A 24,149-nucleotide genomic window follows, 5' to 3' on the forward strand; every position below is an offset into this window, starting at 1 on the left:
AGCTTCCAGGATGACACCAAAGATCGATTGGATCGATCGATCAAGCCAGAAGAGATCCACATGCATGCATGTCTGAGTTTGCCCATTTCCAGGAATTTCCATTTGGTTTCACATGTGCACCACCGATCACTCTCAGAGCATCTGCAAACTTGGCTGGAGCCACGTTCTGAGACCGCGCTCTGCTGCCGATGACGGCCACGTCATGCATTTTCAGCAAGCAAGGAAATCTAACTGGGTAGGGTTAAAAAGTCAGACAGGCCCTCCAGCCGGAGTATTGCTGTCAACCGAGGTCTCTCCGTATTCTCTACCAATCCTCACGAGATCCTTGCGTTTTCGGGTTCACCATGTCCCAAACTGCACGATTCGAGGCGGGTCTGACGACCCTGCAAGCAGAAGCCATCAAGCTGAAAGAGATTGCCGACCAATTGAACGAGCAGAATGCCTCTGCTAAGGCCATGGTAAGCTCTCGGACGGGCAAAGTACATCGCAAGGGCAGAAGTGTCACTAACAAAGGCACCTCAACCCATTCATATAGGATTTGATCGTTCTGATCAAAGCATTCAACCTGCTGGGAGGCTCCTCGGCACCGATGATGTCTCGCCAGCCCAAGACAAATAGCAATGGTGTTTTGGACGAAGGGTCCCAGATCGCTGCCGCGCTTACTCACGTATTGCCTTCTCAAAGTCGTTCGATACATGTCACTAACCTCGAGCAGTTCATTCAGATTCACCAGCAGTTGCTGAATATAACGATCGGATCAAGCGGTGCCTCGGGACCGCCCATGCTAAGCACTCCGGTCGCAGCAGCGTTACACCAAGCTGAGAGAGTTGTGGATACGATAGCCTATGAACTGATCCAAGCCATGCCGAAGATTGAGGGCCAGGTTAGCGGCGAGGCTGCAAAGAAGGCCGAGGCCGACTATAAGCAGGTATGATGATCTTTTGTATCTCCATGCCCCATATGGAGCGGTGGTTGATTACGGGTCTGGTATGTTATCAGCTGTGCGCAACTGTACAGGGTGTCGTGAACTCTATAGCCAGCAAGATTCACGAGCCGTGGATGGCAAATTATGCCCCGGGCCTGCAGTCTGGCTTGAAAGAGACCGCAACGATTATCGACGTAAGCTATCTTTTCCTCCTTAATCTTACCCCCGGCCTCCCTAGGTGCCCAAAAGGAAGATGACTGTGTTCTCTCATTAATCTCGTGGCAAATCCAGAACCTCGGAGACTATCTGCAGAAGGCGACACCCCAGGGCATTGCAGGGGACGATGTGACCAAACTGCGCCAGGCCGTCTCTGATCAATCCTATGTTATCACTCTTGAGAGGTCCATGAACAGAAGCATTATCTCCTTATGATCAGATTATTGAGGGTTCTGGCGATATCAAAAATCATAAATGTTCAAATCTGGAACTGTCTTTCCTTGATCGTGTTTGATGGCAACACGTGGCTCGTCATTGACCTGCAAGAATAGTAGGTCGGTTAGACGATTTTCCTTCTAGATGTCTAAGGTGGGGTACATGAGTGCATTTCAGGTGAAATAGAGGTCGGCGAGAACGGAGACGAGAGGCTTTGTTGACGAAGTGGTTTCGAAAGCAGTGAGAATATAACGTTATTCAACTTCTTAATCCTCCACGCTCCACTGGTAGAGGCAATCAGCAGATCTGGATGGAATTGGTGATATGTATCGTAAATTGCATATTGAATGTCGAGAAGAAACCACTGCCTAAGGTGTAGGCTGTATTTATGTGGCTGCATTTCGACTTGTTAGAGTTATGAAACTGGTGGACACAGAGGGTAGACATGGAAATCGCGTGTAACCGCCCCATTTGCCTATGGTCCTATGTACCGTACCACCTGAGCCAGTGATCCACTGCTTGGCTGTTGGCGCTTGGCTGGGGTATGCAGAGATATCGAAGCGGACGGGACCTTGCTTGTGCTTGGACGACGGCCCAACTTTGGCAGTAGGCATGTACTGTATGTCTGCCCAGTGCCCAGGTATGAAGAGGAGGGCGACTAAGTAATGAAAGGCACCTTCGCGTTTGGCGAGGATTGATGGGGGGGGGGGTCGATCTCATAGTGGATCTCTCCAGGAAATCGATCCACGAGTGTTGTGCGTCGATTTATGAGTGAAGAACACGAACCCGCTTACAGAAATTAGGGCCTGATGCGTATGCGTACAGTAACCTCACGCTATAACAAATCCCAATTGAACGAACTTTTGCCATATAACGAACTAGGACCGACAGACTGACTCTCTCATACATGATTCGTTGTTTCACCTTTGAAAAAGTTTGTCAAATTATTCGTTCCTTAGACAAGCTATGTTATAGCGACTTATTACTTATTTTTAGGAATTTTTTAGAGTTTTATTAGGAGAAAGTCTGAGAATTTGAACAGGCCTGCTTGCTCAGCATGTGTCTTTCCTCGGACGAGGCCTAGAAATCCGAGTCCGAAGACCCTGCATTTTCCATGCGAATTGATTGTGTTCCATTCCCAGATTTCCCAAACTTACCCTCTTAGCGGTTCGCCATAGCACAGTAGCCTATACTGAAACCGTTGCGCTGAAATCCACCTTGCATTAACATGAAATATCATTCAGTTCCCCCAGGACATAATTGGGGCCAGGATGCGTTTCTATGGGGATGGCGAGGAGCCCCGACGGTTTGCTGATCGGATGAATTTGAGGTTCCCGATTTACCATGGCCTCATCGACACCTGGTCCCGCGACTATCATATTTACGAGGTCAATGAGACTTTTTAGCAGGTACGGGACGCGAAAACAGAGGCTGATACTGATGATGCGATGGATGTACAGTACATTCAAGCTGGCAAATCGCAGGCGGAGGAGAAACTGGGCTCTGGCAACGTTTGGGCTTTCTCGAGCGGAGAGTTTGACGAGTACGGGACCTTTCTCATCGAAAACTGCGCTAGTATGAGGCATATCAAGCGCCCCTGAAAGCTACCTACCCGGAAACCGCGCGGGACAACGAAGATTACGACATTATTGAGTGGAAGGTCGCGCAGAGCGGATGGTGTTAGAATAAACGTTGTATTGGTGTATCCTACTACATTGGACTTGCTTGGCGGTGGACTACCTATTCTATCTCGTTCCTCCCAAGACCAGGCCAGCCATTTCTCTAACCCAGTTAATATAAACACCGAGTCATTGACAGTTGTCCAAACAACTAAATCACGATCCGAATGATTAACAATCATACCGCCTCTGAGTAAATCCACATCATTCGGGGCATGGATAGCGCACTCGACCGAGGAAGGTACACATCTAGACTCGGAGTTTGCTCACACGTTAGCCTCAGCCAGTATCGTGTTTCGCTTTGTAATAGGGCTGGATATTTACAGTTGTTGATCAGGAATAGTCTTAGGCCACGACCCCAGAGATACCCAGAACCCCAGGAGAACCACAACGGTCGCCAAGAAGAGATGGGAGTCGTAAGACTCTGAGGGCTTGGTTGATGGAAGACGGTCAGGGAGGGTTGAAAGTCTCTGCTTTGTGACGTTCATATGCACGCAGCACTTGGGAGAGTTGAAGAATACAGAGAGGAAATGGTGGCTGGAACTCTGCTTCTGTGATTTATTTTCTGTGAGTCTAATACGGTGATACTATAGGTAATTATGACTCGTTTGGACGGAATAGGACTCTATGTTGCCGTATCACACACTGGCTATGAAATTGCTCCTTTGCGTCATTTGGTATACGGCGGTCGATAGGGTCTGCAGTGATGAATGACTCTACAGAGACTTGCGAAGCTTGAGAGGGAAGATGCGAGTTGGGGTTCATGTAAACACTAGCTTTCTACGCCCGCATATATCTACAACTAATAGAATTGCCCTGTATCGCACCAATTCCCGAAGGTAGCAAAGTCAAGCCCAATCCCCACCCTGGCAAACTTTGAGCACTTTACATCCCAGGAATGTTAGTATTCAGCCACCTCCTAAGGATTTAGGTCTTCGTAATCTGGCCCATGCCTTCTCAACCAAAGCTCGAACCGAGATCCGCCACTCCACGAGAATCATACACACCACCAGTAAGGGCACCGTGACGGCCACCCAGATCCAGATATCCAGGGGCCCTTGTCCAAATTGCTTGAAGTTCATCCCGAACACCGAGGTGACAAATGAGATCGGCAGGAAGATGAAAGTCAACCGGTTGGTCAGCTTGGTCAGCTGCCCGACCAGCCGCGATTCCTCCGCCATACGCCTGGATTCAGCGATGGAAAAGTTGCCCATGATCGTCGCCTTCCCACTGTCGCACAGCTCAATTAATACCTGAGTCTCTGCGGCGAGGAATTCCAGGTCGCGCCGTTTTATGGCCAACATTTTTTCTCGTGAGGGGAACATCCCATGGGGTCGTGGAGCGAGGGGGCTGCCGGGACAGTCAGGGTCCAGCGCCTGGCCCAGTGCGCGGAAGTGCGCAGCCCATCGGACCAGGACGGTCTTCGTATACTCAAAGTTTGAGATATCTTCCATGTTCAATGAGGCCACGTCTATGGTCTGGGTGCGATGCATGGCCTGCGTGATGTCCTTGCGCAGCATGTTCAGGTACTGCATCGCCGCGACGGACTGGAACGCGAACAGCTCCTCGAGCGCGAGGACAGGGTCCTGCTGCACGGCACTCCACTCAAGAGTGTGTCCAAAGTCAGTGGCCAAGACCGATAAGGCTTGCACGCTGCTCCCTAGACTGCCAGAGGCTTTGCTTCTCGAGCCCGGTTGTTGGGTGTCAAGATGCTTCTCGAAGAACACCGGGCAGCACTCGAGAGCACCGGCCACGTTCCGGAAAGCGTTCACGTCAGGGACGGGAATGTAGTTCGAGATATCATCGCTGGCTACATCGCTCCACACTATGACTGGGAGTTTCACACTATTCGTAAGCTTCCAGCTTCTCAACACTGCACACGCACACAAGACGTGGTGGTCCCTTACTCTTCGATGCTTCGCTGTCTGTCCGCACACAGACAGTAATGGCATGCTCCAGCACCATCGCCTCGCCACTATGAATGTTGGCCCCGCGCACAATCGTCTGACCCGCGGGAGTGCCTGTCCGCCCGAAGAAGCTCTTGGATTTTTGTCGCAGCAGCTCCGCACATGCGAAGCGAGCCTGCTGGAGATCTTCCGCCGGAACAAACCGACCCTCATGCCCAGTAAATACGATGCATGGCACCACGATCTGAATGAACTGCTGGGATCGGGAAGGTATACCGGGGACCGCGTACCAGTCTCTCTGCCCGGTCGGCAAGAAGTCAAGATGCCTGTGTAAGAATCGATGATCGATCCCGTATCGCGCCACTACCGCATTTAGCCACTGCGGGGAGGGATATCCGGTGAGGAAGACGAGCTCAGCCTGTTTGTCTTCACCAGCAGATTGGAATTGAGACACCTCTTGATATACCCGGGGGTCTGGCTGTTCGGCATGGGCAAGCGAGTACGAGTAGAGAAAGACATTGTCGCTCCGCGCAGATGAGACGGCCGCTCGATCGGGAAGATATTGTAGGGAAGGCTTCTGATAAGGCTGATCGAGATAGCTTGCCAAGTGGCTCATGTAGGCGACCGAGTGTAATGAATTGCGATTCAGAGACCGGACTCGTAATCGCAAGAATCGAGCTCCACCGTTGTCGGGAGGCTCGTCGTATTCGTGCTCCTGCTCAACTGCTGGCAGGTTCGTCATGTCTCTGTGCCCATCGTCTCATAAAGTTGTACCGCATTCACGTCTTTTATTGTCCTGTGTAGTGACTCTATACCTGGCCTGGGGCGTTTGATTCCTACTGCGAAGTTATTATATGTGTCATAGGACAGCTTGTGTGGCGTTCGCTGCGCCTCGTCGGAGGATCCTGCAAGCGCTCAGATACCCCTCCCTGATAAAGTATCGACCAACCAGTTGTGCGAGCAGCAACTCCCTTGCTGCAGACCATCTGCATGAGTTGCCGGGGAGTGTAGTTTATCTTGTGCGAGATTGGCCCGCCATTTTGCTTTGTCGAAGGCACAGCCTCGTCATTCGAACATTCGAAGGCTGACACTGAATTCCTCCACACAATTGCTGTGCCTTGTGCAACACCCAGCCGTAAGCCTCCCAGAGGCAACATCGACAGAAAAGCGTACCTGTATTTGTGACAGGTTCTCTCCCTCGGGAGACAACAATTATTTTTATGGCTGGCCCCGCCTGAGACCTCGAGGGCTCCTTCCTGATTCTATGGGTCAGAATGGGACGATTCCGAAGGCATTATCCTCCGGAGCCTGACGACCATCCGAAGACGATGTAAGTCAGTGTAGTGTCTTGGTTTCTTACCCAGGATGGATGATGATAATCCCGGTGGGCCGTTGCAACTTCAAGGTATCTCTGCTAATGTGTCCGTGAAAGCGTCGTCGTGGTCCCGGGACTCGATGCAGATTCCCTGGCCGAACAAACATGTCCACACTTCATGGAATGGATCCAGCACTGTTTTGCAGCACTCAAGCCTTCACTGGAAGTCTGGATCTACTGGCATGGTATCAAAGTTCAATCTGTCCAGTCGTGGGAATTGGTCTGCGAAGCTGGGAAAGAACTGTACCATGAGCTCGTTGCACTCTGCAAGGATCGAGTCAAGGTATGATCTTTCTGCTTTCCCTAGTGGCAAGGCTTTCGTGACGCTCATCATCAGATACCTTGAGAGTATAGTCACCCGACTGTAATCTCATCACAATAGGTTATCGCCTGGGTGCTTTTATCCTCAAAAAGGTATGTATGTAAATACTTGTGCCTCCTTCGACGCACCTTGACTTTGACAATTTACTTATGCGGATAAAACAACGAGCGACAGGCTATAATCGAGGCGCATCCCAGAAGACATCACGATGAGGAATCTACCCTATTTAACTGTCTCGAAACCCTAGTTATGATCGGGGACCCGATTTTGAAAGATGCCAACCGCGAGCAATGGCCAACCTTCGTCCATAAGTTCCTCCTACTTTCTTCCAATCAAGCTCCACTAACGATATGCAGCCAGCAAGCCTTGTGTTGCCTCAAAGCCATCTCCGATCGGTTCGAAGATATAAACTTCCATTCGCGTCTATTCCACATCTCGTCTGCCACGGTCAAGACCAAATCGTTCTTCCGCCTGCGGACTCGCACGGGGACCCGCTACGAAGGCTGCGTGTGTGATGCAAGTGTCACCGTGCGAAAGTGGACGACAGCCGATCTGGACGAGAATCTGTCCGAGGATGAGGGGGAGCAGAAGCGGTGTGTTTTTCATCATCAGAGTCGGTATCGTCGGAAGCTCGACATGATCGCTGCGAATGAGTGGGAGCCTCGGCCCAAGATCAGGGATGGTGATGCTGGGGAGAACGATGGCAAAGCTGGGGATATGTCTTCCTCCCGGGAGAATGCGCACGTCTTCCCCGTCACCTCAATGCAGGAGCGCTTGGCCATCGAAAATGCAAATACTGGTGCTCATACAGAGGGAATGCATGTGTACCCTCCCCTTGACAACACTGAAAGGATCACACACGCGGTGCCCTATCCATCGACTGCTGAATGCGACACGCACCAGCCCGCTGAACCCTCACCTACAAACACATTGCAGTCGGCGATCCTCATCAGAAAGCCAGCGGATCTATCCACAGATGAAACGGGCGAGGAAGTAAATATTTATCGCGCAGCACCGGCAACATCATGTGCCCAGGTCAGATACAGTCATACTCCTAGCGAAAAGAGAGGCACAATGACTCCCAATTGCACAGATATCGATCTAGACCCTCCCAATGCCGCCAATAATGCCAGAAATGAAGATCACAGCAACCACAACGGTGATAATGGTGTTCCGAGTGAGATGCCCGTGGCAAGTTCCGGTCGGCCTCTACCATCGCAGATTCGATTGCCAGACCGAACTCCCAATTTCTGCGGGCGGCACGGTATTCTGGGATCTCTGCGAGCATATTTCCAGGATCAAGCAGAAACAACACCGCCACTGGCGATGCTTGCCAGACCGAGGGCAGCCATTCTGACTGGTATGCCGGGCATTGGCAAGACGGCTATTGCCCGTGAGTACGTTCACCACCATGGCCGGCATTTCAGTTCAATTATGTGGGTACAGGCTAGCCATCGACAGAGTATTGCGCAGTCCTTCCATGAGATCGCGTACGCTCTAGAACTGTTAGAAAGCCACAAGATACACAGCCACTTGCAAAGTCATGCGAGGCTCACGTCATGGTTGCAAGAGAACAAGTCGGAATGGCTGCTGATCTTCGATGATGCCGACAATCTGGAAGCCCTACGGGCGTATATACCACGCTGTGATCATGGAAACATTCTCGTGACGAGTCGGTCCCCAGATGTCGAACTTCTTCCGGGCAATTCTCTAGTGGAATTTTGGGTGAGCCCACTCAGTGAAGAGGAAGGGAGCGAATTGGTCCATACCATCACAGGCCTCCCTCGGGAACAAGTCCAGGATCTCGATCTCGTGCGTTTACTTGGGGGCAACCCGCTTGCAGTGAGTATTGTTGGCAAAGCACTACAGAACGAATCTCAATTCCACTCCAGCCGACATAATGACCTCGAGGGCGACGTTATGAATAGTCTGAGTGGGCATCCTGGGCTGATGCGCCTACGCAAACAATATCGGCTCCACTCTACGTCAACCACGCTGCTGACGGCCTGTCTGAATATCGATCAACTCTCCCCTGAAGCGAAAAGCTTGTGCAGTGTGATCTCCTACCTTGATCCCTATGACACATCCGAGTCGACCCTGCTTCAGGCGCAGCGATGCTGCCCACTTATCCGAGGCTTTCCTATCACAGATGAGAGCTTCCACCGGGCCCGAATCGAGTCCCTGAAAAGTGGACTTTGCTCGCCCGCGAGCTGCCGTTCATCCTTACAAATGCACCGAGTGGTGCAATCTACCTTGCGACAGTATCTGACCAGTACCCAGGAGCAGGTGCATGCATTTACCACGGCGGTGCAACTGCTGCTTGCACAGTGGCCCTCCAAGCGGAAGTTCAAAAATGTTGTGTTTGGCTACTGGCCCGAGTTCTCGCGCATCCACACCCAATGCCACCGCCTGTCGGAGGTTGCCTCTGCAACCCTAACAAGCCCGGAGCACTATACGCCCTTAATCAAGCTCATCCTCTTATGTGCTTGGTGAGTTGGCGAGATCCTAAATGCCCTGTTAAAATCCACTGACTCTCTTCATATGGGAACAGGTATAACTCTCATGTCTTGAAAAATGCCGAAGAGGATCTGGACTTGGTCGCATTGGCCCACAATTTACTGGCCACCCTGCACACTGAGAAAGGGCTGCCTTCCGCGACGGCCTTGGATAATGATACCCAGCGACCGCAACGACTCGTGCTTATCGACGATCACACCGCTGGCTGGAAGGTGATTGATACCCCAAGTAAGCCCGCCTCCTACGTTGCCCTGAGCTACAGCTGGACCGACCAGAACGACAACCACCAACCCATGCCGGTGACGCTCACCAGATCCACATTTGGAATCTGTAGCAATGGGGGCCGTGTGGCTGACCTCCCACTTCTCTACCGCGATGCGTGCGATATTGCGACGTCGCTCGGTTTTCGCTATCTTTGGATCGATGGCCTCTGTGTCATTCAAGATGACCCTGTCGATCGCGAGGTCGAGCTGTCGAAGATCGCCGGGATCTACCGTAATGCCTCGGCCACGATCACGCGCCAATACATCCCAGCGGGACCGCCCATAAAGCTCCCCGGTGTTTCTGGTTGTGATCAGATGCTGATCGAGCCTTACTCAGTTTTATGTCACCGCTGTGCTTCGTCCCGCGGAAAAGGAACGAAGGTTCCTGGCGTTGCCGTGGTCCATCCAAAGGTGCCAGACTTCTTGAAAGGGTATACCTCGGGGCTGATGGGGCTGGAATCGGAGACCGGGGCATTCAAGGTCGAGATCATCTGGCTGCCAGATGTGGTAGTAGACGAGCAGCAGTCCAAGAGCAAAGAAAAGGCTGATAATCGTGATGATATGGATGATATGGATGATATGGGTGATGTGGATGCTGGTGGGTTAGAGAACTCGCAGGCTTCGGGTTCATCTGGACCCGGCTGGGTGGGGATGAATTGCACGGCGCCACAGAGAGCAATGCCGTCAACAGGGAAGCAGCAATGCTCGGCCATTGGAGGCCTGGAGCCATTGGCCATCGACATGGTCAATCCTAGCACCCATCCCAGAGAGACAGTGCTGGATGCGAAGCCCGTCGAGCTGCAATATCACCCAAATGAGCCCAGTCTGCAAGAGGGCGACGACATCCATGCCCTGACATCGGACTCCGTCGAGGGGCAGCAGCTCATCGCTACCGCAACAGAGATAGTGGAGAATGGGCTTTGCGTGTACCAGGGACAGAAGACAGAAAATTCCTTCCGCGCGCTCGCCGCGATTGTTCGAGCGCGGGATCAAGTCGGTGCATTTTGTGAGAGATCATCCAAGGCCCTTGCCAGCTACATTGTGTTCAGCACATATCTCGCCCGGATCCTGATCCAGCAGGGCTGTGCCCAGGAGGCTGTCGATCTGCTTTCCGACTTAGCGGCAAAGTCCGACGACATCGAAACGAGGACAGAGTCTAAAGCGGATGTTTGCAGGTGAGCTTTCCCAACTGCCCGGATCGAGCCGTAACAGGGGATGCAATTAACGCGGGCTCCGTTCCTCAAGCATGAGAAGATTTCATTTGGCCAGAGGCGACGCGGAATTTGCCTTGTCGCGGCACCGAGAGGCGAAGTATTCTTATGGCCTAGCACTAGCAGCACTAGAGGATGAGGAAATAGTTGGGTCTGGGACCCAGACGGTCGATGAAGAAGCCAATCTGGTTGCCCTAACACACCTTAAGCTGGCCGATGTATACATTAAAGAAGAGAACTTTAGAGAAGCACAGTGAGTATCCCCACCTTACTACATTTCCCAAGCTTCTCCGAATATCCTGTCATATGATCTGACTCAATTCATCTCTTGTTTCTTCTTGTCACAGTGACGCCCTCCGCGAGACAATCACCCACTTCGAAGCCTGCGAATCCAAGGACGGACAGTTTCAGTACGCTCGGGCGCTGCATCGACAGTCGCTGGTCTATGGTTTTCAGGGGAATGAACGCCTCCGCAAGGTCAAGTTGGCGGCGGCCAAGCAGGCATTGGAGAATGTGTTGGAGGATGACAATGATAATCTCGCCTTGTTCTCCGTGCAAGGTGATGTTAAGGCGGAGGTGTTTGACCGATTTCTTCATCTGGGGATGAGATGAAGTTGGCATTTTGCATGTATGTTGTTATAGACTTTTGATTGATCTCCCCTCCCCAAATTTGTTTTGCAGTTATCAATTTCCTTATCTTTCATCTAAGCACATACGACCACAGGGTGTGGAAAATAGGGCTTCCCGTCCGCTCAGCCGTACTCAAGCCACACGCCGGGAGGTTAGTAGTTGGGTGGGTGACCACCAGCGAATCCCTTCCGTTGTATTGTTTTTTTTTTTTTGTTTTTGGCTCTTTGCATCTTGCACATTTAGCTTCCAGTTGCATGCAACTCGCTTTATCCTCCGTTCACCTAATTCGGTCTACTCAGCAAGAGGGCTCCTTAAGGCTGGAGGGGCCGACACCCATGGTGAGTCCGGCCACCGCCTTCCCTCCTGAGCGTGTGGACTGCTTTCCATTCTTCCCCCCAAGTCAAGTGATTAGCACCTGCGAGATATCACGACTTCAAGAAACTTTCAGCCCCAGCATTCTCTGTCTTCTTGCTCAAATATTATGAATACGAGGTGGATACGTGGTCAAGAGGTTGTTTATCGGGTGGTCGATGACGTCACAAAGGGCGAGAACTCATTCGCTCTCGGAGCCAACAACAGCCTGGTGGTCTTTGTCCTAAAATCATGGTTAGATCGAAAATAGACCCCGTATTGGTTAAACCAAGGTTATTAAATAAAAGGGATAAACAACCAATCTTTCTCTGGACTTTAACAGGTCCTTTGGACACCTTAATGTCTTTGTGGTCCCTATTTTCTGGCATGTGCTCGTGTTTCTCACAGTCATGCATCAAATAAGACACCTGATGTCACGCCTTTGTCTAGGTGTTAACTAGAGCTTTCATACAGTAGCTAGCTGTAGCTGCAAGCGGAATCCTTCATCCAAAGGATTCAGGGTGCAGGGTGTGATATAAAGCCACGTCTTGTCTTTTAAGTGAAAATATCCTTCCAATGTCCCGGTCTCTCAGCTGCATACTGCCCCTACCTCTCTTTATATGCATCCATATCTTATGAGGAAAAGGCTTCATACGATTCTAAAATGGGTGAGAACACTAACCTTGGAAGGCATGCACAACCGCTTGGAGTGGTCTTCGTCCATGGATTCAACTCGTCACCATCGGTATGGGATCATTTCGAATCGCTTCTCGCGAATGATCCTACTCTCGAACCTCCGACAGAGCGCCTGCGTTTTCAGTATGCCACCAAAATGTTCCGGCCATGGTCTCCGCTACGTCGTTTGCCCACCTTAGACACCGTTGCATCCAGTTTTGGCCGATTCCTGCGAACCGAAGCCGGACACTTGGATCGTCTTCTGCTGGTGTGCCACAGCCAGGGCGGATTGGTGGTGCAATGCTATTTGACCAGTATGGTCGGGAAAGGTAGGGGCTTGGAACTGGAACGCATCCGCCGCGTGGTTCTTTTCGCCTGCCCGAACACGGGCAGTGAGCTGGCATTGGCGATCCGTCGCCGAATCTTGGGGAACCACCCCCAGGAAAGGCAGCTCCGGCCGCTCAGTGCGGAAATCAATGAGATCCGGAGTAGACTCCTGCATCAAGTCATCTATGCCAAAGAACTCACTCCGCACTCCTGCCCGATCCGTTTCGCCGCCTATGCGGGCGAGAGCGACAATATCGTCACCCCTGCTTCTGCCCTCGCGACATTCCACGGCGGGGAAGCGATTCCCGGGGATCACTTTTCCATCGTGCGACCGGACTCGGTGAGTCACGCTTCTTATGTCACGCTCAAATACGACATCCGCCTGGCGACTCGCGATGCCAGAGACGCCCCACCAGCTGATCCAACTGGGGCGACTCGCGCCGTTGAAGTTACCATTGCTCCTGACGGGCATTTTGTCAGTGGGGATTTCGAAGCAGCCTCGAGGGCGGTGGCTGCGCTGCTGGACCTGCCGGCCGAGCAGCGCCGCGTACGAATCCGTTGCACCGTGTTGGATGATATGACTTGCACCCCCGAGCACCGGCGGCGATTGCAGCAAGACCTCGAGATCTATGAAAGAGCATGCAATGCCCTGTTGCGGGAGAAAGTGCACTATCACTGGGTGTGGACCATGTCGCAACTCGTCAATGCCGTGATTGAGATGCGTTCTTATGCCCTGCAAGGGATAGTAGACTATGACCACGAGTCATGGTTCTCTTGGCCCGCAACGGACCCCCAACATGTGATATCGATCCGGCTTCCCCGAAACACCGTCGAGAATATCCGAGGTGGATATTATGGCAACGATTCCACGGATCGCAGGCGAGGCATGCCACCCGACGAGCCGATATGGCTACGATCGATTTTTCCTCGCATCGTCTGGGAGTATGTTGTTCCAGCCGCGACAGTCCATGCGATCCGGGAAACCTCCGAGACAGGAATTTCCCTGGATGATTGGGTTCTCTCGGATCGACATCCCCGTGACTTGCAAAGACACGAACCTGATCGGTGCTGAGCGCTGTATAGGATATAACTCACCCTAAATTATCATTTTTCTTCACTCACCCCTATGGCGACTTTCGGCTTTTTCGACAGCCTTATAGCCTTTTGTAACCGATTCAATGCTGCTACTAAGAAAAATCATCTGCTCTAGTTTGATCAAAATGAAGTTGTTTCCCTCTGTAAGAAGTATGGTTTTTCTCAATGAAAAAGAATTGTCCTGATGACAAAATTCTATAAAACATCCGTAGAAGGGAGCATTGAATAGCTAGCGCTATCTCGAATCTAGCTTGATTCACCTAAGGAGTCTGATAATAATAGTACTTGTACTCGAATAAGGGAAGTTGATCCTTATACATTTCCAAATTTCCCCAAGTACTACTATTCGCTGCCTTGGTTCGGTCCAAAACTGTATACCTTGATTGTATGGTTATTATAATTATTAAGGCTTGTCGTCTGGGAATAGCCTCGTGCCCTCGCTGCCATGATAAACCATAATTCTATCTAAGAGAGTTTTGTAAGGGATATTCGCAGCGCTGACAGTCGCCAGAATCTGACCTGAAGAGTCCTGGATACGGCGCCGAGCCGACCAGTCATCATCGTGTCTGCCTGGTAACTGCCGACCTACTTATGCTGTTGTATGTTTTTTGTTCCTTCAAACCGTCTTTCCCCCGGATATCGAATCGGATGATTATCATTACCTGAAGCGATAATTTTAAAGGCCGGTGCTTATTTTACAGATTTGGCTACGAGACTGCATTGTGCAGCAATCTGTTTTGCCGCTAGTGGTCAGTAACCACCACCTCTTTCAACGTAGCCAGTTATCACCACATAGGTACTCCCTATAAGTGCTTTAGCTTCAGCAACCGGAGCCTAATCATTTCTCCAGATCTGCGTAAAACTCATTACACATGCGAGTCCGCTGCGTGGTGCAGTTCAGAGTCAACGTGTCGTGGCCACTGCAAGATCGCCCCCAGCGACAGTCACCAAATTGTTGTCGCAGCTTTCCGGAACACAGATAGTCCATGCCAGCCTGTCGGACGATGAGCGAAAAGACCGATAGTTGCGGGATCAACTCCGAAATGGTATGAACCCCCACCCTGGCCTCCATGACTTACTTGGCTGCAAGTTAGAGAACTAACGTTCCTAGAATTCGGTCTCACCTTGTCGGACTGGCCTAGCACCATTGAACACCTCCGTCTGGTATATCCGAGGCTTTCTCCAGCTGATGGACATTTCCCCCCTTTCCGACGCTCGAGATTGACAAGATCATGATCGGCCCCGAAGCTGTATAGTAGACCACTTCTCAAGCGCTGTAAACGAAAGGCATGGGCATTGGTGGCCCGCACCCTTGGCACTATGCTCAAGCGGGATTGGATATGTCTGCCCTACTGCTAAGTCTGAGGTACCTAGTAGTCATCGATCCGAACATTTACGTTTACGAGCATGGCTATCTTCCATACAGTGGCCGTCACTAGCAGTGCTTAACCATCGAACCTACCGTGTTATTTTGAACCGGCTATATTCTAACAAGTCGAATGACCACACAGCAGCGAATAGATAATCACGAACATCTTATAAGATCTTACTAAAAGATATCTAGTCTCATTGGCAAAAAGCACGGGTATTTCATTTCCAAAAAGTCAATTCGCTAAGCTAAACATAGAACGCAAAGCGCTATGCTAATAAGGTAATCAAACCCGAACCCTGGGGCGATAAGGCAGCCGTGTGCTGAATGACCACGATGGGAGGGCTTGCTGGTCGTCGTCGTTGTCGGCGAGTGTTGGTGTTGGGGCTCTGGTTGGAGCGCAGGTGCTGTTTGCCGAGGGCGGTGGGGCCAACATGCCCGGATCGATGACTAGATCCAAATCCTGCTGGTTCGCCAGGGAACTTATAACAATCTCTTGAGTGGTGAGAAGGGGCTGACATCGGGGATGTCTGGGGGCTCGGTGATTGTTGCAGTTGCGGGAGGGTGTCGGGGCTCTCGTTGGAGCCCTGGTGCTGGGTCCAGTGCTGTTTGCTGAGGACGGTGGTGCCAACATGGGTGATTCAATGACCGGACTCCACTCCTGATGGCTCTGCAAGCTTCTTGTGGTGGTCTCTTGGTTGCTGAGCAGAGTCTGCTGGTCCGCGAGCAAGGTCTGCTGATCGGCGAGTAGGGTCTTCTGGTCCGCCAGTAAGGCCTGCTGGTCGGCGATCATGGCCTTCTGGTCGTCAATAAGAGTCTGCTGCTCTTGGAGCAGGGCCTGCTGAATGCTGAGCAGGGTCTGCTGATGCTTGCAGATGGGCCAGTTGCACTGCGCGACCATCATCATTCGGTCCTGCTTGGCATCTATTCTCCGGAGGTAGAGAAGGAAGTCCTCCTCGGCGAGAAAGCTGGTCGACGGAGCGCGACTGATGGACGGCGTGGGTGAGGATGTTGTGTGGAGGCGTGACCGGCTTTTGATGGCTCGACTAATTGCCCTTCTCTCCGCCGCCAGTCCCAGTTGATAATGGTTTTGAAGCATCTCCTCCGTCATACGATGGTTGTCCGTCTTGTCGGTGAGAGAGCTATCCGAGGGAGAGGGAGTGGCCCACCACGCCGAGGAGGACATTGTGTGCACGTATGACTGGGTTCTGTGGGCTCGATAGGCCGACTTTGCATCTTCATCGCACTGATATTGATAATCTTCAAGCGCCTCATGCGTCAAACTATTAAGATCCGTCTTCACAGTGGAACTCATGCGTGATGAGCGAGGCGTTGTCGTGGTCGACGGCAGCATGGCTTCTTGGGATCTTGTCGAGTCCTCTTCATCTGACCAGGACTGGTCCTCGGACAGGTCATCGCTGAAACGAGAGAAAGTCCGACCCGTATGGATGAGGTCATTGATGTCATGGTCGAGGTCTTCATCCTCGTAATGTTCGAGGTTCGAGAAAAGGGAGCTTTTTCTTGTGATGGTCACTGCTGCTGCTGCTGCTGGGAGTTCGTGCCTCTGGACAGCTGCTATCTCCTCTGTGGCCTTTTGCCTCATGATGTCCAGCTCTTCCTTGGTGTGATGCTTGACTAGATCAGAGAAGATATCTATGGGCTGGCTGGGGTAGTCATCGGCAGGTTCCTTGAGTTGGACGAGTGGTATCAGGCGCGAGGAGACGAGATCATGATTCGCAGGGTGTTTTCTCCGCACGCTGAAACGATGCACATGGGGTGAGGACGGGAGGGTTGAGGTTCTGGAGGCCAAGGTGGCCACAGATGGAACAGGCATCTTTTTAGGTGCTTGCTTAGTTTGTCTTGGGTGTTAGTGGTTCTGGTGAGAAGGATGACTGGGTGGTAGATGATAGAGGATGAAATTGCTGATGTGAGTGGGAACAATGTAATGAGAGAGAGTTGGAGATCAGAAAACAGAGGAAGAGGGTCTCTTGCCACGCGAAGGGTCAGACCATATATGTCATGATGAGCAGCATTGTGGCTGGGGACTCGGGGAAGATATCCGCTTGTATGTCATGATGGTATAGGGCTGAGCACGTTTCAAGCATGAGAAAGAAGCCATGTGCCGACCCATTGCTAGAATGCGAATCTATAGCTAATAATAACCGCCATCCCTCAAACACGATTTATCTCACTGAATGCTTTTCCTGCATCACTTACCGATGCCCTATTAGAGATACGAGGACCTTCTCGCGCACAATCCCAATTAAAATAGAGTAGAAAGCCTTTTCCCTACTTCTGTAAGCGGGGTACTCATCAGAACCTTTCCAAGCATTCTTTCAAGTCAAATAACAACGTATCGACTAGACCTCTTCAGCATCAGTATATAATTTGTCTCAAGTACGTATTATAAAGTGTTTTTATTTAGTATATTAATAAAGACATACGATCTTTTACAGGATTGATGGATATGAAGTGTTTGAGGCTACCTTCAAGATGATACAACTTATTTTACTACTTCAATTCTATACAGGCGTTAGGTAGGCGGTGTTACACTGCCTATTCCCAAAGGTATTTAAAAATGGCTTTACTACCCTCCTTACTAACACATATACTTGGAGAGACTTTGCTATTCTGCGAGTTTACGAAGGCGTTCAAGAAGGTGTTCAAGAAGCTCACAAGAATAGGAAACCCATCAACTCCACTAGCAAGAAATGTAGCATTGTGGTAATGATAGTAAAAGACTTCGCATTAGGAGAATGGCCGCGACCATCCACCAGACATAAACAATAAGGATCCTCCTCCCCTCTTTCGCTTCCTCCAACCTCCATCCTCAACCCCTACCTCTCAGCCCCATCCCCATCAACAATCCTTCTTCCCCCCCGAAGGCAAAATCTCCCCCGCGCCCCCCTAAATCCTCCCCCAGCACCACCCCGCCCACCTCGACCGCCTCACAATCCTGCAGCACAAAGACCATCCTCGTCCACCCCGCCGGCTGGGGATTCCGCCACGCATGCATCGTGCCCCGCTGCACGGCAATATCGCCCCGCCTGAGGTGCCTTGTCTCCCCGGAGTCCAGCACCATCTCGATCTCCCCCTCCAGCACGATCCCGTAATCCAGGCTGCGCGTGCGGTGCATCAGCGGCGGCTTGCCGGGAGCGAAGTCCACTACCCGGCACACGGTGCCGCCGGGGTTGACCAGTCCCAAGGTGTTGCTCGCCAGGAGGTCTTCGTGGGCGTGGAGGTCGGCGTCGGCGGTGAGGGTCACCGGAAAGCGCGAGGTGGTGTAGGCGACGCTGAAGGCGAAGGTGTCGTCTTCGACGGGGGTCCAGGCTCCCTGGGTGGTGGAGTGGATTGTTGCGAGTTTTTGGTCGGAGTGGGTGGTTATGTGGCGGGTGTAGTTTGGGAGGGGGCTGCTTGTTGGGTTTTCTTTGGGTGTTTTGGTCATTTTGGGGGTGGGGCTTCGGGTGGTTTTTGGCTTGGTTGAGGTCTTTTTGGGGGCTGGTGGGATGTTTTTCGTGAGGCTTGGGAGATTTGAAGACTAGGGACTAGGGGAAGTGGTGGAAAGAGAGGACGAAGGTTGTTGGGTAGCACAGGTATACTAAAGTATGAAGGGGAAGCTACGTCCAGGGATTAGGTCCGCGGGGTAAGGTACCACTTTCCATGTTACCTACCCAATTCTCCTCCCGCATGATCTGCATGATGTGCAGGATGACAACTGCCAATGGTGGCGGGAGGTGGCTGGCTGCATGCTGGGCTGGCGGGGATGCTGAGTAGAGGCAGGCCACGCACCTCGCGAATACCACGCACCTTCCCAAAGCATGCGTGTTTTCCTCCAAGCTCGTATACAAAGCACGTATATGAACAATGTTACCCAATCGACAGAACTGCCTATTTCAATATGGAAGAAACATAGAATTCAATAAGAATAGCTGATCTTCGATAGACTATATATTATTCTAGAGATAAGATAAGAAGTATCTAACTCCTATCCTATTTACTATAGTTGGTTCGAAATTATAACCAGGTCCACGGTCTAAGATATGAGGCTTTATAAAGATAGTTTAAGAGGCCTCGCTGTCTTGCGGACTTAGAAGAGTATTTAGGAAGATCTCCAGAGGGGCTATACTAATATTTTCGCTTAGAAGGGGCCTTAATTTACTTATTTACAGACGGGTTGGGGGAAAGATGTTTTGATCAAAGCTTGAGACATTGCTTAGGAAAACGACAGTTCTATATTTTGAAAATAGTTATTCGTAATACTCTATAGAATGGTACTTGCTTTGCATTTTAGGTGGTCTCAAAAAGTTTTTGAGTGCATCGTTGAACACCAAGAGAAACGCGTTGAATGGAAGAAGTAGTACAAAGTGAGAAACATCCTGCTCGGAAAGTGTGCGGTGTTTGGGAGGTACGCGGAGGGTTCTACATTGTATGAATAAGAAGATACTGCCGACCAGGTGCTTTGTTTGCGCTTGCACACTTGTGCTGTGGCCAAACACCCGCCGTCGGATCTAGATTGATCCTCACTCCACATAATCAAGAACAGGGAATACCTAAGTATCCAAATGAGCAGAGGCAGTGGTGATATGTAAACCCAGTCACATTTCAATTATCTCAACTATTTTATCTGTGCTAATCATTCTTTTTGTCATACCCTTACCCATTAATGCAGATGCATAAACTATGCCACAGATGCTGATGCTAAAGTGATATTGCCAGAACATACAGTGGAAACCTCAAATACTCTTTACTCTCCGGCGGAATTCCGTCTCGCGGAACGGGGCCAGCCCGCAGTTCACCCGGTTCTCGTGGACCCGACGGTGCAAGGCGCCCAGCGCCAGGATCTCCGTCGAGTTCGTCGTCTTCATCACCGCCCCCGACGAGCCATGCGGGTTGTAGTAGGTGGCCCCCGCGCCCGTCGACGAGTATCCGCACGACTTGATCACGAAGCTCACCAGCCCGGGCAGATGCGTCATGCGCGACAGCACATGTTGCCACTCGCCCGAGTTCAGCTTGACCTGGTAGAGCTCGATGTGTCGGATGGAGTCCTTGCATTGTTCGACCAGCGACAGCAGCTTGTAGGACGAGATGGACACCCGGCGCAGCTGGATGGATTCCAGGCGGAGGGAGCGGCTGAAAGCAGCCCCGTCCAGATCCAGGGTGTCTGCGCTGGCGATGGCGAGCGACTTCAGATTGCTGGCGTGACGGATCATCTTGTAGAGCCAGTGTGCGTGGGCCTGGTTCGACAAGCCGGGGGTGTGTACGGTCGCGGCGGGCGGCGGAGAGGGGGATTCATGTTGCTGTGGCTGCGCGTGCTCGGTGGGGGAGGCGGTGATGCGGAGGCCCAGGTGGTGCAGGCGCTGCAGGACGTGTTCGGTGGAGATGCGCAGGGCGCTGGAGCTGAGGGTCTTGTGGGGGAAGAATTGGGCGAAATCGTGGGTGATGGGGAAGGCAATGTCCAGCTCGGTTAAGTTCGGCAGTGGCACGTAGCGGAGGCTGCTGATGACGGTGTTGACAAAGTCTCGGGTGGTAGCCTCGGGTAACGAGCCGGGAACCCCCTGGAAATCAAGCGCCTTGAGTTTGGACAGCCGGCACAGGCAGGAGGGCAGCACTCCCGCCAAATCTTCCAGGAACATGGAGCAGAACTCTTCCGAGTGCTCGGTGTCCTCGAGCCCGATGTCTAGTTGGCGCACGTAGTCGGCATAGGGGCCGTGGGAGAGCTCTACGAGGCCTACAAGCGGCGATTCGGAGGTCTTGGACTGAGCGGATTTGGCGACGACGCGAAGGTGTCGAAACAGTCGCGGTGAGGCGCTGCGACAGAAGGCGCGGTTGACTAGGCGTAACGTCGCGAGCTGGTGTCGAAGCTCGTCGGATTGAATCTTGTGTTGTCGTGTCGAAGCGGCCCACGGCCGGCTATCGACGTCATCCACAAAGGACACGATCTATGAGGCATTGCACTTAGCATTCAGGCGACTCAGCTGAGGCGCACTGCATCACTTACCAAATCGTAAATCTCTTGCGGTGCTTGCATGGTTGCGATATTACACGTTCTGTGTTTGTTCTCATCACATCCACCAAAACCACGGGGCATTGGCAGTTAAATATCTGGGGAACAAGAGGTGGAAACGCATTGAACCCCCTTTTATGCGGGGTATTAGTGGAACAAGTGGAAGAAGTGGAATGCAAACTCGTAAATGGAATAAAGGAGAAGGGGAGTATGAGGCATATTCGAATTCTCATTATTCATGCCTAGGCCAGTGGCTGTTGGCCTTGCAGCCTGCAGTCTTTTTGAAGACGTAATGAGAATCCCCAAGAGGAAGCTCGTCGTGACCAACGGCGGTGTGAGCCAATAACCGGCCCTGATTCGGCGATGAGACCATCGAATTGTCGATCTGACTCATGGGTCAAGTGACGTGACGCTCAAAACAAGTGCCATGGATCGAGGTCACGGGGAGGAAAATTTGAGAGGGAAAAAATCAAAATAAAAAAGAAACAAGAAAAGGGAGAAAGGGTTGGGGAAACTGAAGGGGAAAGAAGATTCAAGGGGTTTCTCTAGAAGTGAGGGAGAGGTACTACGATGCTTCATTCTTATCCTGCCTTACCCCGGATTTTCCTGTTGAGCTAGTCTATCTAATCTCCTCCCTTCTCCCCTCTCTCTTCACTTATCTCTCCTCATTTCCTTCCCTATCCTCTCTCTCCCTACTCGGAATCTCTCCCCGCTGATAAGGACTCGGTATCGGATCCCGACCGGATTCTTTTCCTTCCCCCGCATTCACCATCACTACTTAAGCGACTAATGCGCTCTAATTCCTCCAAAATGAGAATCAGCAAAGTTTCATCATCATCACCGTCTTTTGAGTCATCCCCGATTTCCACAGAATTGAGCCGATTGACGTCAACATGGGCTCCACTTCCAACCCCAACGTGACCGCCCAGCCCCATATCCCCCCAGCAGGTGTCTGGTGTCCAGCCGTGACCTTCTTCGATCACGCGACCGACACCATTGATTTGGTTGCCCAGAAGCAATACTATAAATATCTTTCGACGACAGGTCTGGCCGGGCTCGTCATCCTTGGCACCAACTCCGAAGCTTTCCTCCTTACCCGCGAAGAACGATACCAATGCATTGCCGCCGCCCGCGAAGCCGTGGGGCCTGATTTCCCCCTCATGGCCGGCGTGGGCGCCCACTCTACCAAACAAGTCCTCGAGCTCGCCTCCGACGCGGCTGCCGCGGGTGCCAACTACCTGCTAGTTCTGCCCCCGGCATACTTCGGGAAAGCCACCACCCCCGCCGTCGTGAAGCGGTTCTTCGCCGACGTCGCCCGCCAATCCGCCCTCCCCGTCGTGGTGTACAACTTCCCCGGCGTGTGCAACGGGGTGGATCTCGACTCGGAGACCATCACGGCGATTGTCCGCGAGTCCGAGGCGCAGAGCCCCTCGGGCGTCTCGAACGTGGTCGGCGTGAAACTGACCTGCGCGTCCGTGGGCAAGATCACCCGCCTGGCGGCCACGTTCTCCAAGGACCAGTTCGCCGTGTTCGGCGGACAGTCGGACTTCCTGCTGGCGGGGCTGGCCGTCGGATCGGCCGGGTGCATTGCGGCCTTCGCGAATGTCTTCCCCAAGACCGCCGCGCGGGTCTACAAGCTGTATGTAGAGGGCAAGGTCGACGAGGCGTTGGCGTTGCAGCGGCAGGCGGCGTTGGCGGAGTCGCCGTGCAAGAGCGGCATCGCGTCCACCAAATACGCCACGGCCATCTTCTCGGCGGTGGCGGCGGGGATTGAGGGTGCGGAGGAGAAACTGAAGCCTCGCACCCCGTACGAGGAGCCTGCCCAGGGGGCTAAGGTCACGGTGCAGGAGGTGATGGGTAAGATGGCAGAGGTGGAGAAGGCACTGTAAGTAGATTATTAGAACAGGTGTACATATTTCCTAGAGTAAAAATACAGATGGCGCTCATATTTGGTCTTTTGCTCGCGTTAGTGTTTAATTGTAGACAACTACTGGCGGTGAAGGTGAAGGTGTCAGTCTGGCCAGGCAGGGTAAAAGTTGACCCAGCCTGGACAAGTCTGTGGATACCTTCTGGTTACAGTGCCTCTCGTTGAACCCCATACGTGCGCTTCTTGCAATTTAAATAAACTGTCTCAGGGCCCAGGACCTGCAGCGATGGGTTTCCTCTCCACTTTAGCCCGATGGGTGCCATTGACTGTGTCTACGCAATGTCTTCGACAATGAGGCTTTCTTCTACGATGGCAATGACAGCAATTACAGTGTCGAATGGCTCCTAGGATCGATGCGTACTTGGGTGCAGTATTGGTAGGCGTAAACAGTTCTCTCCGAGAATAACTCCTCAAACTGTAGAGCATAAACCCCAATTTTCGGAAAACTAGCTCCACGCGAGCGGAGTCCATCGCCCGTCGTATCGTTCCTGCAACTACAGCAAGGTTATTGAACCTTAAAGCGTGATGATTCACACCCAGTCGAGCCCATCCCTACTGCTAGATGTATATATTTATGTCATGTCATGACTGTCCCAGGCTGTCCCAGGCTGTGTCAGCCCCGCTCCTCGATGGTGGGGTTGAGTCAATCCCCTAAACTCAGGTCGCAGGCAGCTGATACGATGCAACTACTAGAAAACGAAGACAAGTCTCTCAGCAAGAAGTTGCCAGAATAGGACCCCTTTTCCGAATCTTATCCCTTGGAGAAGTTTGAATTGATCGTTATGAAAAAAAGGTGGGCTGAGCATCGGACCGGTATTAGCGCGGTTGCCTGGGCTGATGGGGTTGAACCGGTCGGGTCGTGGTTGCGCGGAGGTATGGGGTTGTAAGGATTTCTCGGATTGAGATGGGCCTTGTTCGGTTATGAGAGATTCAAATGTGCCTGTAACGAGTAGATAGGATGTTCAGCGACTTGCAAAAAGCAGCTGTACAGAAAGTTCTCAAGTTATTCCTTGTGGATTGAGCGATCCATGATGATGGATGATGGATCAATGATCAATGATCATTCATGGATCGTTGGGAGGGCTTGCCAAATATAGCCGAGACAGGGAGGCGACGAGTTTTGAATACACCGCTGTGACG

The 24,149-nt window shown here is 51.9% G+C and overlaps 8 protein-coding genes across 8 annotated transcripts; 3 read left to right on the top strand and 5 right to left on the bottom strand.

Annotated features, from left to right (window-relative positions):
* Positions 1-344: 344 nt before the first annotated feature.
* ASPACDRAFT_46513 (uncharacterized protein) lies at positions 345-1,357 on the top strand (the record flags this gene model as incomplete). Its single annotated transcript, XM_020201802.1, has 5 exons — positions 345-458; positions 536-667; positions 716-928; positions 1,018-1,119; positions 1,217-1,357. 5 exons carry the CDS (start codon positions 345-347, stop codon positions 1,355-1,357), a joined length of 702 nt encoding a protein of 233 aa, XP_020053329.1.
* A 2,587-nt stretch (positions 1,358-3,944) lies between these two features.
* ASPACDRAFT_63297 (uncharacterized protein) lies at positions 3,945-5,685 on the bottom strand (the record flags this gene model as incomplete). Its single annotated transcript, XM_020203872.1, has 2 exons — positions 3,945-4,861; positions 4,944-5,685. The coding sequence occupies 2 exons, from the start codon at positions 5,683-5,685 to the stop codon at positions 3,945-3,947; spliced, it is 1,659 nt and encodes a 552-aa protein (XP_020053330.1).
* A 738-nt stretch (positions 5,686-6,423) lies between these two features.
* Positions 6,424-11,243, top strand: ASPACDRAFT_63298 (uncharacterized protein; the record flags this gene model as incomplete). Its single annotated transcript, XM_020203873.1, has 5 exons — positions 6,424-6,511; positions 6,701-6,732; positions 6,815-9,129; positions 9,192-10,595; positions 10,979-11,243. 5 exons carry the CDS (start codon positions 6,424-6,426, stop codon positions 11,241-11,243), a joined length of 4,104 nt encoding a protein of 1,367 aa, XP_020053331.1.
* A 1,240-nt stretch (positions 11,244-12,483) lies between these two features.
* On the bottom strand, positions 12,484-13,086 carry ASPACDRAFT_63299 (uncharacterized protein; the record flags this gene model as incomplete). Its single annotated transcript, XM_020203874.1, has 1 exon — positions 12,484-13,086. One exon carries the CDS (start codon positions 13,084-13,086, stop codon positions 12,484-12,486), a length of 603 nt encoding a protein of 200 aa, XP_020053332.1.
* A 2,278-nt stretch (positions 13,087-15,364) lies between these two features.
* ASPACDRAFT_1859056 (uncharacterized protein) lies at positions 15,365-17,014 on the bottom strand (the record flags this gene model as incomplete). Its single annotated transcript, XM_020197646.1, has 1 exon — positions 15,365-17,014. The coding sequence occupies exon 1, from the start codon at positions 16,910-16,912 to the stop codon at positions 15,365-15,367; it is 1,548 nt and encodes a 515-aa protein (XP_020053333.1). The 5' UTR covers positions 16,913-17,014.
* Positions 17,015-17,774: 760 nt separating this feature from the next.
* ASPACDRAFT_1859057 (cupin domain-containing protein) lies at positions 17,775-18,682 on the bottom strand. The gene has a single exon (XM_020197647.1). The coding sequence runs from the start codon at positions 18,521-18,523 to the stop codon at positions 17,909-17,911; it is 615 nt and encodes a 204-aa protein (XP_020053334.1). The 5' UTR covers positions 18,524-18,682; the 3' UTR covers positions 17,775-17,908.
* A 1,129-nt stretch (positions 18,683-19,811) lies between these two features.
* On the bottom strand, positions 19,812-21,106 carry ASPACDRAFT_63301 (uncharacterized protein; the record flags this gene model as incomplete). Its single annotated transcript, XM_020203875.1, has 2 exons — positions 19,812-21,017; positions 21,077-21,106. The coding sequence occupies 2 exons, from the start codon at positions 21,104-21,106 to the stop codon at positions 19,812-19,814; spliced, it is 1,236 nt and encodes a 411-aa protein (XP_020053335.1).
* Positions 21,107-21,588: 482 nt separating this feature from the next.
* ASPACDRAFT_124954 (dihydrodipicolinate synthase family protein) lies at positions 21,589-23,188 on the top strand. The gene has a single exon (XM_020196767.1). It carries the CDS (start codon positions 21,976-21,978, stop codon positions 22,969-22,971), a length of 996 nt encoding a protein of 331 aa, XP_020053336.1. The 5' UTR covers positions 21,589-21,975; the 3' UTR covers positions 22,972-23,188.
* Positions 23,189-24,149: the final 961 nt, after the last annotated feature.

Source organism: Aspergillus aculeatus (genome assembly GCF_001890905.1).
Source record: "Aspergillus aculeatus ATCC 16872 unplaced genomic scaffold ASPACscaffold_15, whole genome shotgun sequence".
NCBI lineage: Eukaryota > Fungi > Ascomycota > Eurotiomycetes > Eurotiales > Aspergillaceae > Aspergillus > Aspergillus aculeatus.

What these genes read in the sequence shown, in the direction of transcription:
- ASPACDRAFT_124954 (XM_020196767.1), top strand. Translation starts at nt 21,976, where the DNA reads ATGGGCTCCACTTCCAACCCCAACGTGACCGCCCAGCCCCATATCCCC.
- ASPACDRAFT_1859057 (XM_020197647.1), bottom strand. Translation starts at nt 18,523, where the DNA reads ATGACCAAAACACCCAAAGAAAACCCAACAAGCAGCCCCCTCCCAAAC.